We start from the raw sequence: 18,142 nt of genomic DNA on the forward strand, positions 1-18,142 counted from the left end.
GAGCAGAACCCTGATTAAAATCCTATAGAACACCTATGGGATGAACTGGAATATCAGGCGAGGGCCAGACCAACACATCCCACATTTGTAGCTCAATTTTCCACTGTTTGGCAGGAGAAACAAAGGACTATGCCTACTGCAGTCCATCATTTATTTGTATGAAGCCTACCCAGGAGAGTTTTTTCCACTTTGGCTGAAGGGAAAGAAACATACTGTTAACCACTTGCCTGAATTGCCCATATTTATATATACTGGTAGATGTGTCGGTTTGAAAATTGATTTGCCTGTATCTAGCATATGCAAAGAGTGCATCTTGACATTTCAATTTTGTTTTGAATGCAAATAAATGCTCAACTACACAAATTGACAATAAAATTATTTTTCTATAATCATAATCTGGCCACTATTCACTTTATGGCTAACAGAGCCGATATCATCACTTCAATAACATGTGCTATTTTTATATCAATGCATAGGAGAATATTCCACTGGCTAGTGTTGGCATATTTGCTTTTGTCATTTGATTATTCTGAAATGCAGTAAAAAAAAAAAAAAAATTATTTTCTTCTGTACATAATTATTCCAGCTGCTTTTACATAATTCTTAACAAGAGAGACTGCTTCTACAGGGATGGGGGTACACTTAAATAGAAAGGATGCAGGAATATTTCTGATGCTATCAAGGCAGCGTTAGGAGGATTGGAACACTGCTAGCTTGGGGGGGGGGGGAAGGATGCACAGACTAAAAGGTTAACAGTGGCCGTAGGAAGAGGCAAAAGTGATTCTTGCACTGTTTCTATTAGAATGAGCAGCAGCATGGAAAGCAAGCCAATGGAGATTTCGAGGTAATTGTTGGGAGTCATAGTGGAACAAATAAATATATTGGCTATGTTAGGGTAACTAAGAGTAGAAACAGGTGCATGTATACTTGCATGAACACCAATGCTAGGAGTATAGTTAATAAATTTGATGAGCATGATGTGCTAGTCAAGACATCAAAGGCAGATAGTGTTGGGATATCAGAGATCTGGTGTCACACAGATATAAGCAGTGCAGAATTGGAATTTGGGGAGTACAATGCATACAGAAAGGATAAACAGGACAGGAAGGGAGGAGGGGTTATGCTGTTAGTTAAGAAACACAAAAACTAAGAAAGTGCATCCAATTGATGCTGGTGAACAACGCAATGTTGAGTCTGTTTGGGGTGACATAAGCACTAGGAAAGGAAAAATGAGAGTAGGTGTGTATGTTATTGGCCTAATGAATCTGATGAGTATAATGAGCAATTGTGCAGAGAAATAGAGTGGGCCAGAAAATCAGAATGTCTTAAAATGGGGGATTTTAACTTTCCAGATATTGACTGGAACTTGTAGTTTGGTCACTCGCACACTAGTAAGACTTTTTTGGATTTATTAGATGACTGTTTCCTACAGCAGCATGTTCGAGAGGCAACAAGAGGGAGTAATACTCTTGATCTGATTATCAGCAGTGATTATTCATGCATTAAGAATTTGTAGATAAAGGAACCAGTGGGTGACTGAGATCACAATGTACTGATGTGGGAATTACTTAAATATGTAACTACCATCAAGGCTAAAGGGAAGTATGTTTGCTTTCGTAAAGGTGACTACAGAGTTCTCAGACAGTTTTTAAATTCTGTACAGTGGGATCAACTGATGATGTTACCAACATTGAATTCTAAATGGGAAACCTTCAGGGACTTAATCTAAGAGGCTACTAGGCTTTTCATTCCAACTAAGAAATACTATTCAGGCCTAAATGAATGTCAGATGAATTAACAGGCTAGGGGCAGAGAACAAAAATGCATGAGATGCATATAAATTATCAGGTGACACAGAAGCCTATGGCAGATATAAGCTTGTCTGTAATCAAATCACAAGGAGATTAGGCAGGCAAAGGCAGATTACGAGAAATCTTTGGCAAAGGATACAAATAAAACCGACAGCAAAGAGTTCTTTATTTATGTAAACAATAAAAAGGAAAGGGATGAATCAGTTTGGACCACTTAACATAGATGGGCTGACTATTGATGATCATGCTCAGGTAGCTGATAAACTGAATGAGTATTTTGCATCTACATTCACACATGAGGAATTATTCAATGAGGGTAATGGCAGAAGTTTATCAAACTCTAACAGTGAGCTAAGTGATTTTATAATAACTGAGAGCAAAGTGGAGGAGAAATTGTTGAAGTTAAACATAAGGAAGGCACCTGGGGTGGATGGGATTCATCCAGTTATGTTAAAGGAGGCAGCAAAGGAAGTAAGCAAAACCTTAGCCATAATTATGAGAGCTTTCTTAGAATCAGGGGAGCTCCCTATGGACTGGACTTGTGCAAATGTATCACCAATTCACAGAGAGAGTTCAAAAGGTGACACAAGTAACTATAGACCTGTTAGTTTAACTAGTGTTCTGGGGAAAATAATGGAGTCACTGGTTAAAGAAGCATTGCAGGATCATCTAGACAAAATTGCAGTAATAGTTAAGACAGCATGGGTTTGTTAAAGGGAAGTCTTGTCTGACCAATTTGATTGGATACTATGATGTAGTCACAAAGGAACTGAATGTCAAAAATAATTTTGATATCATATACTTGGATTTCAGGAAAGCTTTTGATACCATTGCACATGGAAGACTGCTGTAAAAATTGGAGAGGTATGGTGTTAAGGGTAAGTTGCTACAATGGATAAAGGAATGTTTGAGTGGGAGACAACAGAGAGTGTACAACACATGGAAGACTGCCGTACAAATTGGAGAGGTATAGGAGAGGTAAGTTGCTACTACGAATAAAGGGATGGTTGAGTGGGAGAAAACAGATAGTGGTAATGAGTGCTAATCAATGCACACTGCTCTTCGTGGACAAATGTTATCAGTGGAGTTCCCCAGGGTTCGGTGTTGGGCCCATTGTTGTTTTGCATATTCATCAATGATATTGATGAAGGTATATCAGGATTAATGTCCAGGTTTGCAGATGATACAAAGGTTGGCAGGGTTGTTAACAACAGTAAAGACAGTATGCTACTCCAACTGGATCTAGATAAGTTGGCAAATGGGCTGGGAAGTGTTAAATGAAGTTTAACATTGACAAATGCAAAGTACTGCATATGGATAGCAATAACCGAAGAGAAACATACCAACTGTGTGGTACTACACTCAGTGAAGTGGAAAGTGAAAAAGACTTGGGGGGGGGGGGTAATTGTGCAGTAAAATATGAAGTTCACTGAGCAATGCAGACGGGCTGCCAGGGCAGGTCATGGAGTCTTGTCAATGATATATAGGAATTTTTCTAGCAGGGACAGGGAGATGATTATCTCGTTGTACAAGGCAATGGTGAGGCCCCAGGTGTACAGTCTGGAGGCTTCATATTAGGAAGGATGTAGAGTTGCTGGAACGAGTACAAAGAAGAGCAACAAGATTGGTGAGGGGAACAAAGGGGTACTCTTATCAAGAAAGGCTTAAGTGCTGCAAATTGCAGCACCTGCGAGGTGCTCTGATTGAGGTGTATGGATGAATGGGTTGAGCAAGATGAATGCTGATGGGATTCTTCCTCTTGCTCAGATTAAGAACCTGAGGGGGCATAGATTCAAATTGAGGAAAAACAGTTGTAGAATGGATGTGCGGAAGTTGGTCTTTAGCCAGCGGGTGGTTGATTGCTGGAACAGACTTCCATCTTTTGTTATGGAAGTTAATAGCCTAAATAAATTTAAGGCTGAGCTGGACAGGCATTTGGAACGAATGGAGGGGTTTTTTTTTTTGGCTGATTCTGCATAAGCTTGCTTTCTTGCATCGTTTGCCTTTGCTAATGCTAATATTAAGATAGTGAGCTTATCCATAAACAAACTGGAATGCTTGCCATGACTCATGACTTCCCAGTTTTCCTTATCTCATGAATATCTGGTGCAATTAAAATTTCTTTTCATCCAATAAATTGATCTGTGAAATCAGGGATTTGGTGTAATTAAATTCTAAATTATTTTTGGATTTCAGTGATCATTTATATTTTTTTACAACTTAAAATACACAAAATTTATTTAAATTTTGTCCCAAAAGCTTAATACACCAGTCTGGATTATGGTTATTAACCCTCATAATTCTGTTTGTTTGTTTGTATTGAGGTTTAATGGCACAGGGACTACGCGGGTCATAATTCTGTACTAACCTTACACCAAGCTTGGGCTCTGAATTTTAAGGATGGACCAGTACCATCTCAAATTGAACTAGTACTTTATTCTTTTACCTCTCATAACTTTACACTATTTTTTTTTTTTTCACCTGCATTACTGGAGTAGCCAAGGATTATGAACATATTGTTTTTTTTTCTTTCTCTGTTGATATTGTTTTGCTTGTACTGGGTTACCATGAAATTCATAAATCCATAAACCACTACCATACTAACAAAATCTTCCTTCCTTTAACCATACTCCATAACTTTTTTTTTTTGATTTATCTGTTTAAACCATGCATAACATCAAAATATACAGAATCTACATTTAAATATGATTTTAAAAAAAAATTTTACAACAGTCTGAATCATGGTTAATAACCTACAAAATTTAATACTAACCTACCAACAAGCTAGGGACTCACTTTTGAGGATTATCTTATATGATCTCAGCTTGTTGAAGTATTACTTTAGTCTTCTACTTCCTATACCTTTAACTTATAGCTAAAGGTATAGGAAGTTTTTCCCTTTTTTTTTTACCTTATACATTAGTAGAGTAATCAAGGACAATGACAGCATGGTAGCTGAGTGGTCAGGAGCAGGAGTGCAATAGCCACACTCTTTGAGTAGACCAGGGTTCAGGCTCCTGACTGCTAAATACAGTCAATCTGCAAACCTGCAATGGAACAGTGTGGCAGATTATGGTTCATTCTCTTAATGTGACGTTGAGGCAGCTTTCATCCTGCAGTGGTTTGACAATGCTGCATATTTATTTATTATTAAATTCAGAGATCTAAACAATAACAATAGAAAATTTACACCATAACATGACCTTATGTTATAAACTCTTTCTTGAGATCTTAGTAAGTAAACTGGAAAAACTAGCAAGCTACTAATTTACATTTACGTGATGGCTACAGTCCTTTTGTTGCATCATCAGAGCAGCCTTGACAATGGTTAGTTCTTTTGTTTTCTTTTGGATATTCTGCAGTGGTCTCAATGGGCACAGGGCTTGTAGTCTAATGAGTAATATAGGAAGAGACTGAGGTCAGCCTATTTGTTGATGAAGAAGCAGCCAGTACATGTACTATCACAATGCTTGCTGGGATCAAGGTTGCCAACACCATGAGAAAAAAATCATTGAGTTGCTTTGATAGCTGCAGCAAACAATTTTAAGATTCTATTACAATAAAATTTTAATCAAGCTTCATAATCAGGTGTCAAAAATTCTTAAATAAATCAATCATAATCAGGTGAGTAATTTATAGTTACCCTGTATATCCACATTATCCATCACGAGCCAAGCTTTCTTTTATTATGATGATAATCAACCTTTAATTTCATTTTACCCAATTTTTAAAGCAATTGAGATTTTTTTTTTTTTTTTTTTCACTTACCAATAAAGGGGTTTCATAATGGAGCCACTGGAAAATATCATGAGTAAAACTGTTAAAGCTTTCCTTTGACAATTCGCTCCTCAACCACTTTTCACCTTTCAAATATAAGGTTTTATTGGGCAATTTTCAGAAAAATATGGTCTTGTCACAGTTAGTGGCATTTCACATCATATCACTTGCAGATGTCTCAAGAGTTTCTTCTCCACAAAGCCACTGAATTTTCATCAGCATTGCCAATTCTGCAATACTTTGAAAACAATTTATAATGATTTGTCTATAAACTTCTGACCCTGAATTAATTCAAAGTTAATTAGCATTAGTAGAGGCATACGATGCAAGAAAGCAAGCTTATGCAGCATCAGCAACATGAGCTACCTCTAAGAGCTTGAAGAATCAGTCAAGAAATTGGAGTTTTTTCACTTCTGCAATGTGAAATCATTCATAAATGACACTTAAATTTTGTTACTTGCTTGATGATTTACATGATTTCTTCATCCGTAATTTGTCAGATTTTTCTTCTAAATATTTTTTCTTAATGGCTCCTTGATTTTTCTAACATTCATATATCTGTGTCATTTCACATTTAAAGTAGCCAGCAATCTGCTTTAAGATTTTCCTTTTCCCTTATTTCAGAACTACTGTATTTTTACTTCAAATTCACTATTTGTTTAGCTGCCATTTCCTATAAAAATTAAATATGTAGAATACATAAAAACTGATCCAAAAAGTAAGAATTTTATTTATGTAAATAAAATTAATAAAGTATAAATGCATAACAAGTGACATTCATACCATTTTTATATCAGATTGATCTGATTTCATTCTTAATGGCACATTTGCAGCTCAGGCCATAAGGCAGCACACCAAGAAGTTCACAACCAAATGTGAGTTGCTCCAGTAGTGATTGCCAATGAATTCTGTTTGTTGATGCATGAAAAATATCAACTTATGACTGCCCTCTGTCTCTATCTTTTACCCAGTCCTTGATCCAATACAGGTTCTTACTAGTAATCCAAATTTGCTGCAGTGCATATAATAGCATTTCATATGGAAGCATATCGAAACCTTTACTGAAGTCAATTGTAAAAAATGTTGAAGATGTTTCTCACATCCAACTCTTTATTGACTTCATCATAATTAACTAGACTTAGCAAATAAGACTTTCCTTTCACTAATCAAAACCCATGCTGTGATCTATTGAGAAAAGCATTCTTATCAAGATGGTCCTATACTATATCAAGAACCACAGACTCCATGATCTTACCACCAGAGAAGCCAAACTTGCTTTTCTACATAACTGCCCATCACCTCTTTTGTACTTGCTTTGTGGATTGGGGAGACATTAGAACTTCTCTAGTCCAAGAGAATCTGCTGGAATCTAATGATGATCTCATTAATATTTGAGAGTGATGTGCCCACATTGAGCCCTTTTTGATATAACAGAATGAATACCAGAATGTTCCACTGTTAATTATAATTTCCAAATGGACAATGAATTGCAATTCAAATGCAGCATGACTCTTACAATGCAATTTGTAAACTGCAAAAAATGGATAATGTTTTACAATGTGACACCATATGCTAGCATAACACAATTAAATGTCAGGCAACAGCACAACTACAAACAATACAATGAGAAAAGGATAACTCCTTGATGTGTACAGAGCATTCGTGTAAAACAGTTTAACTGCTAATTCCTTTTTTACGTCACTGAGAATTATGATTAACCCTATACCATTTTGAAGGAAGGAGGCTTGGCTTTAATATGAAATGGCAGTAACATGATATACTGGTGCAAAAAAATTTACAATACTTCTGATAAGGAAGCGATTTACTTTCTTGCCTCCTGGTGGTGATATATTAATATTATATGTATATATATTCTTTCATTCCTCATTATCTGTATTTAATGATCTGGCTTAAATGAGAATGAATTATCTCATTATCTGGCTTAAATGAGAATGAATAGAAAAACACCTACATGGTGAAAAGATATGTCATTCAATGTATAATTATCATTCATGTACAGTCGGACCTCTTTTTAACGAACTTCCATATAGCAAACTTTTTTGATTTCCCCCTGGTCATTACATTGAAAATAGTTTCCCTAACGAAGAAAATTTCCATATAATGAACTGATTTAATGAACTTTTAATAGCTAAAGGCTTTAATTTCACAAATTAAGGGCTAAAATATTTTACAATTTAATGGTACCTGTAAAACCCTGCAGGAGGAAACTGGCAAACCACGGCGTGGGATAGAAAAAGATCGAGGTTTTGGAGAGGCCTTTGCACAGCAGTGGGTCAGCAATGGCTAAAAAGAAGTAAAACCTATACAACTTATACACTACTATGCCAAGAAGTCCAGCTGGTCAGCTCTCCACAGCCATTGGCAAAGATTAAGGCATATTTCCAACGCAGGCATTGGCTCTGGTCAACCTATTTTCTACCGTAAGCAACCTATTAAAGAATTAGGAGAGCGTGATCTTCCTTTATCTCGGAAATTCATCTGTTGTTTTGAAGAAATGAGTCATCCACATTTTCACTAAATTTCACCTACCATGTTTACATGGTAGATACAAGTGGTCCCGACAGCTTTGTTTTAACTGCTGTGCAAGCAACCTTACAGTGTCTAAGAGGAAATCCTTGAGTGTAGTGTGAAAGAGTGGAAGTGCTTAATAGTGTAGATTGTGGAGTTAAAAAAAAAAAAAAAAAAAAAAAATCGCTTTAAAATCTGATGTCCCTGTCAGTAGTGTGTCAACCATTCTGAAAAGCCCTGTTGCGATTCTCAAACTGCTTGAGAAAACAGGACCCAGTCGGAAGCGTGCAAAATTATGCCTCTAGGAAGATGTAGATGAAGCAGTTTTAAATGGATGAAGATGCCAATATCAGGGATATTAATAAAAGAAAAGGCTATGGAGTATGCATCTTTACTGGGACAGAAAACATTCCAAGCCAGTTCTGGTGGGCTGGACAAATTTAAAGAGTGCTGTGGCTTACTTGAAAAAGTTATTTCTGATGAAAGTGGAGTTGCAATCGAAGAAGACAATACCCATTGAAAATAAAGTTTTCAAAAATTATGGAGAACTACGAGCCCAAAGACACATTCAATGTTGATGAAACAGGTCTATTTTTTAAATGTTTGCTGAACAAGGCACTGACTTTTAAAGGCGATAAATGTTTAGCTGGTAAAAAAATAGTAAGGAGAGAATTACAGTCTTAGTTGGTGCAAATATGGCTGGTAATGAAAAATTGAAGATTTTGGTAATAGGCAAAAGTAAACAACCAAAATGTTTCAAAGGAGTAAAGTGGTTAGAGTTGGACTACAGCAAAAAAAAGCTTGCATGACACGTGAAATTTGTGAATAGATGTTAAATTGCAATAGAAAGATGACGAAGAAAAACAGAAAAATCACATTAATTGTCGACAACTGCTCTGCCAACTTTCATTCAGTAATTTCGAGACTTACAAGTGTGAAGCTTGTTTTCTTGTCCCAAATAGCTTGTCTAAACTGCAGTAGCTAATGGACCAAGGCATTGTCAAGAATTTGAAAATGCACTACCAAAGGCACAAACTGAAAAAAATTATATTGAGAATAGAAACCAATCAACCTATAGATTCTATTATAGATTTGTGGATGCATATCAGAGTTGGCAAAAGTGTGGAGTCAAGATGTGACGGAAACGACAATTAAGAATTGTTCCGCAAAAGCAGGTTTTTCTAAAATGCTAATTAAAAGAGATGAGAAGGATGAACTACTAGAAGACATTGAGCAAGCTTGGGAAGAGTTCCAAGCGAGGTGGAACTCTTCCCAAGATCAGTGGAGAAATTGTTCTTGATGAATTTTTAGGAGTTGATAATGATGTCATAGTAACTGAATATCCGAGTAACTCCAACATTTTGGAGCGTATCTAAAGAACTAGTGATAATATCAATGATGAGTTGGATGAAAATAAGGGCAATAGCAATATTAAACTTTCCAAACAAGAAATGTTGGCAGCATTTGAAACTTTGCATCGAGGCCTTCAGTGGGAAGAAAATGAAACAGAAAATATATCGAAGCGTTTAAAGTTTAAACAAATGCGAACATTTTTAGTAACAGTGTACAACAAAAAATAACTAAATATTTTACGACATAATTCTTAAAAGTGTACTAATAAATTGATATGTATGTATCTTAATATGTATGTATTAATAAATTGTTTTAAAATGTTAGAAATTTTATTCATTCCTACTTCTTTCCCATGTTTTACTAAATTTCTGAATTTACAGTATTTTTAATTGTTGAAAAGGTCATATTTCTTTATAAATAAATTTCTGTATAACGAATTTTTTCAAGGGAACGATCGATTTCGTTATATAGAGGTCCGACTGTATATTCTCTGAAGGAGGCCAACTTTCATTCTGGTTACCTGTAATCTGATAAGAATATGTTCGTCTCTCTTACCTTAAATATTTACTAATAGTAAACTGAATGACCATGTGTATCATATATATATTATATTTTATTTTATTTTCTAAAATCAAAGAAGCAACATTACCTGCTCACATCTACATTATCTGTGTGTAGAGGAGCAGTTGCAGTTAAGGTTAATCGCAGATGGGAAGGTGTGATGCTTTCTGGCACATGTTCCTCATAAAGATTGCAAGTTGGCTCTTCAAAGAATACTTCATCTGCTAGCTGGTTGACATCTGGAAACATCTGAAGGCATTTACAAACAAAATTATCAGTATGCAAGTGAATAAAGTAAAGAAGTTTTTATTTAGAAACAAAAAGTGTTCATGAATAATATGCATGCACGCACGCACGCACGCACGCGCACGCACACACACACACACACACACACACACACACACACACACACACACACACACATATATATATATATAATGAATATAGCAAATAAATTAACAATTATTATGGCAAGATAAACAATTATTATAGCAAATTATACAATAAAAAACTAAAACTGAAAGGAGGAGAAGAACTGATTAATGCCATCAATGAATGTCTAGATAGAACATTACATCAGTCTTATTATGTTTGAGCATAGTTTGAGCAGTTATTAAACGTGCAGTTTATTAAAGGCAAGTATATATAAGCTGGTGGCAACTAAACGCTATAATAGTTATAACTAGTCCATGGTTCTAGCTTGGTAAGGATACACATAAATAATGGAAATAACAAATATTGAAAAAACAAAATAATCAATAAGGCATAAATATATATATATATATATATATATATATATACACACACACACACACACAGAGAGATAGAGAGTAATTAATTACAGTAAAATCCTGTTATATAGCCTACCACTTTAATAAATATGTTTGCTATAACCAAGCAAATTCAAGGTCTTTTAAGTCTCATCTGAATGAAATAGTTCTGATGAAAAAACCTAATCAACACAATAAATTATTTTCACAGTCCACCTACACACCTAAAGTGCAATGGTTCACGATGAAGAAAAATGTTATATGAAAATTATTAGCATCAGCAAAATGATGCAAGTTTATATACCAGCAAAAAATAAATAAAATCAAACAAAATATAAATTAAACCAACATCACATTCCCTCCTTTCATTTAGATATTTCTTTCAAATATTTATCCAATCCTCCCTTAAACTTTGATAAACTTCCCCAAGCAGGTGAAACTTTATTTCAACAGTCAATCACCCTTGGACTAAAGGAAAATTTTCAGATATCCAATTATCCCTCTCTCAATTTAAATTCATGTTCCCTTGTGTATGTCACATGACTAGGTGTAAAAATGAATGCCATTATGCACTCAAAATCATAAATAAATACAGCTATGGAAGCTTTCACTTGAACTAAAAAATGGAAGTTATGAAAGATGTATAAGCTTCCATCTTATGGTTTGCCTGCTGTTTTTTGTAATTAGGTATCCAGTTTTCTCTCTGACTGCTCACTGTGGGTGATGATAGATGGCTCTCTGTCTTCTAACTTCTCCACTAATGCTAGTGTTCCCCAAGGTTCAGTTCTTCTTCCCACTCTTTTCCTCTTGTATATTAATGAGCGACCAGATAAAAGCGCACATGAAAAAAATCCCACACAAAAATTCCGCACAGGAAAAAACCCAGTCATAAATGCTCACATGAAAAATATCCACACGGAATATTGCTCACATTTTTAGTTAAAAAAAAAAATAAAAAAAAAATCATTTCATATTTCAAAATGCAACAAAATATTGAATTTATATATTTTATTTCTACTTCTATACAATGTATTTTAATATAACTTTTGATATAAAACTTTTGATTTAAATGTAAAATAGAATATTTGGATGTAAATGTTTGTAAGGGAAATTACAGGAAATAAAATGCTTTGGTTTTTATTGCAACTAAAGCCTTTTATTTTATTTATAAAAATAAATTATTTTTTTCTCTGTCTTACAAAGTGAACAGTCAACACTTTTTGGTTTTTTATCAACTAACAACTGATTCAGACATATTTCAGTGATTTATTTATTTGTCAAGGGTTTCCCCCCCCAACCAACACTTTGCTTTCCAGGCTGCTGCACATCACAATAGAAGCAGTGCAAGAATCACTTAAAACGTGCCTGAAGCTGCTATTAATGTATTAGTCTGTGTATTCTCCAACCCACCTAATACTGCCTCAATGGAATCAGTAAATATTCTTGCACCCCTTCTATATAAGCGTATTCCATCCCCGTAAAAACACTCTCTCCTTTTAACAAAAAACATAATATCTGATGCTTCAGATTGCATATCACATAGGCTATTCATATGGTATATGGATAGCCTATGTGATATGCAAGCCATCCCCTAATTTCTTTGTCTATCTGTCTGCATGTAATAACTGAACCCCAGTGGATGGATTTTTATGAAATTTTATGTCTCTTTTAGAATGATTTGTCAAGCCTACTCAAATTTCATCAAAATTGAACCAATAAGAAATTCAGCAATTTTTATTATTTTTTTTTTCATACTCATCTCATATGCTATCTATATATTGTAGCTGAAGCACTGGATATTATGTTTGTTGCCATATGTTGACTGGAAGAATGAAGAGGCAATATGGCAGATGCAAAAATATGAAATGATTTGGGTTTACAAATAAAATTTACTGCTTCTTTTGTTATAAATCATGAATTATTACTATTCGCTAATGTGTCAAAATGTAATGCATTGCATCCACTAACTAATTTGCTTAGTGTCCACAGGACTCAATGCTTAATTTCAGGAAAGATATCAACTGGCTTAAAATGGTACAAAGGAAAGAAAAATTACAGATGCATAAAGGTATTCTTACAGAAAGAGATTCTGGTTTTGCAAGCTATAAAGTTTTAAGGGTAGGTATCTACATGGGGAACTCACTGAGATATTTAAGGCCTTAAAAGGGTTAGGCAAACAATGATAGGATCATAATTTCTTTTTCCTGAATGATATACACAGGGAAACATAAATATTCTTACAGGAAGAGATTCTGGTTTTGCAAGCTATAAAGTTTTAAGGGTAGGTATCTATAGGGGGAACTCACTGAGAAATTTAAGGCCTTAAAAGGGTTAGGCAAACAATGATAGAATCATAATTTCTTTTTCCTGAATGATATACACAGGGAAACATAAATACAAATCGGATAAGCAAAAAATTCCTGGATGTGGGGTTATCTGAAGGATAAATTTTACCATGAAAACATTCAGACTCAATTCATTCAATGCATGTTCGGCACATCCCGAATAATGCTAACATTTGATGAATATTACAGTGAACAATATTATCATCAATAATATGCACAAACAATATTCTTGTCAACAACCAGAAAAGAAATGCAACTTAAATTTTAAAGTAGTAAAATAAAGCCTGCTAATACAGAAAAAAAAAAAAAAGAATAACAAGAAAAGGAAAGAAATTCCAAAAACCAGTGAAATGGTATGTATCTTTACAAGTTTAGCGTTTCGAAAAATGAAAATCTGGAATTATAATGGAAATTTTTTTCAGAAGTGAAAATTCCATTATTATTCTTTTTTCTATACTAGTGAACTTTATTTTACTAATTCAAAATTTTGTAAGTCGCATTTCCTGTCTATTCAGTGTTGACAAGAATATTGTTCATATTTCACACAAAAACTCTAATAAAAAAAGGTGGGGAATATTATAGTTTAATAATATGTACTGTACTATATTGTGACCTAAAATGGACTTGCAGTTGGATAACCTTATTGTACAGCACAGAACAGTGCCAATTTCATAATTGTGTCACTTTTTAGAATTTATTTTATTTTTATTACCTTTCATCTCCACATGGTCTGGTATTGTCCATTCCAAATATTCATTCCCTTTGCAATTAACTGTTTTCCATCTATAGACTTTCGAAGTGACACATTTTATAACTACCGTGGATATATATTTCTGCATTAATGTGAATTATTTGTAAACTCTACTGAGTTTATAATCTCCAACTGGATCAACTTAAAAATTTTTGAGTACAATAAGCTTCAAAAATTGAAGTTCAGTACACTAGAATATTTAAAAATTATTCTCTTTTAAACAAAAATAAAAAATGGTACTTAGAGTCACTATTATCTGTTAAGAGATCTGCATGACTATGCTAGCAAGCTGGAAATTATTAGACTTTCCAGTCACTCCAAATATTTGTCTAGTTCAGCCTTAAATTTATTTAAGCTATCAACTTCCACAACATCAGATGGAAATCTGTTCCAGCAATCAACTACCCACCCAAAGGCAAATTTCCACACATCTATTCTACAATTATCTTTCCTCAATTTCAATCTATGCCCACCCTCAGGTTCTTAATCTAAATAATTGGAATTATAAATTCAGCATTCAGCCAGATCAAACCATTCAAGGCCTTGTACACCTCAATCAGATCGCTTCACAGGTGCCTAGTTTCCAGATGCTGCAACTTGCAGAACTTAAGACACTCCTGGTAAGAACACCCCTTTGTTTTCACCAATCTCGTTGCCCTTTTCTGTACTCGTTCTAGCAACTCCACATCCTTCCTAAAATGAGGCCTCCAGATCTGTATGCAGTACTCAAGGTGTGGCCTCACCATTGCCTTATACAAGGGGATAATCACCTCCTAGTCTCTGCTAGCAAAATTGCTATATATCATTGACAAAATTCCATGACCTGCTCTAGCAGCCCATCTGCACTGAATCAGAGAACTTCATATCTGACTGTACAATTACCCCTAGGTCTTTTTCATTCTCCACCTCCCTGAATGCTGGTACATATCTCTTGGGTTACTGTTATCCATATGCAGTACTTTGCATTTGTCAATGTTAAACTTTAGTTGCCACTTCTCAGTCCATCTGCCTAACTTTTCTATATCCTGTTGCAGTAGCTTACTGTCATTAACAACCCTGTCAACCTTTGTATCATCTGCAAACTTGGACATTAAGCCTGATATACCCTTCATCAATATCACTAATAAATACACAAAACAACAAGCCCAGCTCCAAACCCAGGGGGGGCTCCACTAATAAGATTAGTCCACATAGAGCCGTGTCCATTTATTACCACTCTCTTCTGTCTCCCACTCAACCATCCCTTTATCCATTGCAGCAACTTGACCTTAATGCCATACTTTTCCAATTTGTAAAGCAGTCATGTGCAACAGTATCAAAAGCTTTCCTGAAATTCAAGTATATGATATTAAAATTATTTGTTGCATCCAGTTCCTTTGTGACTACATCATAGTATCCAATCAAATTGGTCAGAGAAGACTTCCCCATAACGAACCCATGCTGTGTCTGAACTATTACTGCAGTCTTGTCTTGGTGATCCTGCATCACTTCTTTAATCAGTGACTCCATTATTTTCCCCGGAACAGAAGTTAAACTAACAATTTAATCTGACATCCATTTAGGTCTATAATTATTTTTGCCACCCTCTGAATCTCCTTTGTGAATTGGTGATACATTTGCACATCTCCAGTCCATGGGGACCTCCCCTGAATCCAAGGATGCTCTCATAATTATGGCTCCTTCAATATAACTGGATAGATTCCATCTTCCCCAAGTGCCTCTTTTGTGTTTAACTTCAACAATTTCTCCTCCATTTTGCTCTCCGTTATTACAAAATCATTTAGTTCCCTGTTAGAGTTTAGTAAACTTCTGTCCTCCCCTTCCTTACAGAATTCCTCATGTATGAATGTAGATGCAAAATATTCATTCATTTTGCCAGCTATCAGAGCAGGATTATCAACAGTCAAACCACCAAAATCAAGGGGGCCCAATCTGATTCATCTACTTCCTTCTAGAGTTTACATAAGTAAAGAAGTCTTTATTGTTTTTCTTTGCATCCTTTGCCAAGGATTTCTCGTAATCAGCCTTCGCTTGCCTAACCTCCTTTGTCTGTAATTATTACAGACTAGCTTATATCTGCCATAGGCTTCTGTGTCACCTGATAATATATATGCATCCCACACATTTTTCTTCTCTGCCACGAGTCTCATTAGTTCATCTGACATCGATTTAGGTCTAAATCTTGAACAGTATTTCTTAGTTGGTATGAAAAGCCTAGCAGCTTTCAAGATTAATTCCTCGAAGGCTTCCCATTTAGAATTGATCCCACTGTATAGAATTTTAAAAACTGTCTGAGACCACTGTAGTCACCTTTATGAAAACAAAACCTCTTCCCTTTGCCTTTAACGGTAGTTTCATCTAAGTAAATGCCACATCAGTACACTGTGATCACTGTCACCTAGTGGTTCCTTTATCTGCAAATTCTTAATTCATGAATAATCACTGCCGATAATCAGATCAAGACTATTACTCCCTCTGTGGAGTAATAGTCTTGCTCCTCGAACATGTTGCTGTAGGAAACAATCCTCCAATAAATTCACAAAAAAAGTCTTGTTAGTGTGTGAGTGACCAATCCACAAGTTCCAGTCAGTATCTGGAAAGTTAAAATCCCCCATTACAAGACATTCTGATTTACTGGCCCACTCTATTTCTCTGCACAACTGTTCATTGTATTCATCAGTCATTAGGCCTATAACACAATCCTACTCTCATTTTCCCTTTCCCAGTGCTTATGTCACACTAAACTGACTCAATGCCGCACTGTTTACCCATATGAACTGGATGCAGTTCCTTAGATTTTGTGTGACCCCTCCTCTTTTCCTATCCTGTCTATCCTTTCTGTCCACATTGTACTCCCCAAATTCCAATTCTGTACTGCTTATATCTGTGTGAGATACCATGTCTCTGATATCCCAACAATATCTGCCTTTGATGTCTTGATCAGCACTTAAAATTCATCAAATTTATTTACTATACTTCTAGCACTGGTGTACATGCAAGTATACATGCACCTGTTCTTACGTTTAGTTACCCTAACACAGCAGATGTGTTTACTTGTTCCATGATGACTCCCAGCAGCTCTTGAAATCTCCAGTAACTTGCTTGCTAGGCTGCTGCTCATTACAATAAGAGCATTGGAAGAATCACCTTTGCCTGTGGCTACTGTTAATGCTACAACTTTTCTTATCACATGTCATGTTCTGATGTAGTATAGTGCAGAATGATTAACAGGACATCATGTTGCTGTAAAGATTCCCGACCATGAAAAACTCATATCTATACAATACCATTAGAAAATGGGGGGGGGGGGGAGAATGTGGAGATAATACTAATGGAAAAGAAGTTGAGTTGGATTTTATGATCTGAATACAAAAAAATTGGATGTGTAATAGTATGTGTTTTCCAGTATCGCCAAACCATATACTTATATACTTTGTAGGGTAATAGTTGTGATTATGTTAGTATTTATGTATTTTCAAATATTTGTGTTACATTTTCTGTCCACTTTTTTGTGAAAAAATATCCCATGAAACATTATTATCATCCAATTATTATAAGTTGTATATTTGTAAAGTAAACTAATTTATTATCACCTGAGATGGTGGAAGCCCATTTTCTTGTTCATCATAAAAGATACTATCATTTACAGATGCTGCATAGCTGTTGAAAGCTTGATGGTGGCTATAACTAGCACAGGATCCAGACGTTCGACTAATCTAATATAAAAATAAGTTATATTCATTTACAGGAACTGAAATGTCAATAAAACTAATTCAAATTTTAAATTAAATCTTGAATTACACACAAAATCGGAAAATATCAACTACATGATTATTCCTGAAAGAAATAAGATTTATGAGAATGAGAGTACTACTCCACTGATGGATGAAATAGAGGCAGTAATCAAAAAAGCCACAATAACTTTGTGAATTAATTAATTAAATGAAAAATAATCAATTAAAGCATACAATTTGCTGTTAAGTGAATTTTATTATGTAAAAAGCATCATATAAGGGAAGGTAAATTTCTATCAATAGAACTACAGTCGAACTTGGTTATAATGAGCATGGAAATAACAAGATCATGGTGTAGTGAGCAAAAAACCATAATGATTTTAATTTACATGTATTCCCATACAATTGCTCACTGTTATAATGAGCATACTACATGGATATACTGTACAAATTCTGGTAACTATGCAAACATTCTTAATTGCTTGGGTAGATGAAAAAACCAAATTTGTGG

General features: G+C 34.9%; 1 protein-coding gene across 2 annotated transcripts in view; it reads right to left on the minus strand.

Annotated features, from left to right (window-relative positions):
- LOC150075335 (inactive rhomboid protein 1-like) overlaps positions 1-18,142 on the minus strand; it is a 332,829-nt gene that overhangs the window by 211,300 nt on the left and 103,387 nt on the right. For both annotated transcript variants that reach the window (XM_090389103.1, XM_090389102.1), the window contains exons 5-6: positions 17,491-17,613; positions 10,120-10,280 (exon numbers count right to left, since the gene is read on the minus strand). In XM_090389103.1, coding sequence (XP_090245229.1) covers positions 10,120-10,280; positions 17,491-17,613 — 284 coding nt within the window. The remainder of the gene's footprint in view (positions 1-10,119; positions 10,281-17,490; positions 17,614-18,142) is intronic.

Source organism: Mastigoproctus giganteus, chromosome 14, assembly GCF_048544385.1.
Source record: "Mastigoproctus giganteus isolate SK-2022 chromosome 14, ASM4854438v1, whole genome shotgun sequence".
Lineage (NCBI taxonomy): Eukaryota > Metazoa > Arthropoda > Arachnida > Uropygi > Thelyphonidae > Mastigoproctus > Mastigoproctus giganteus.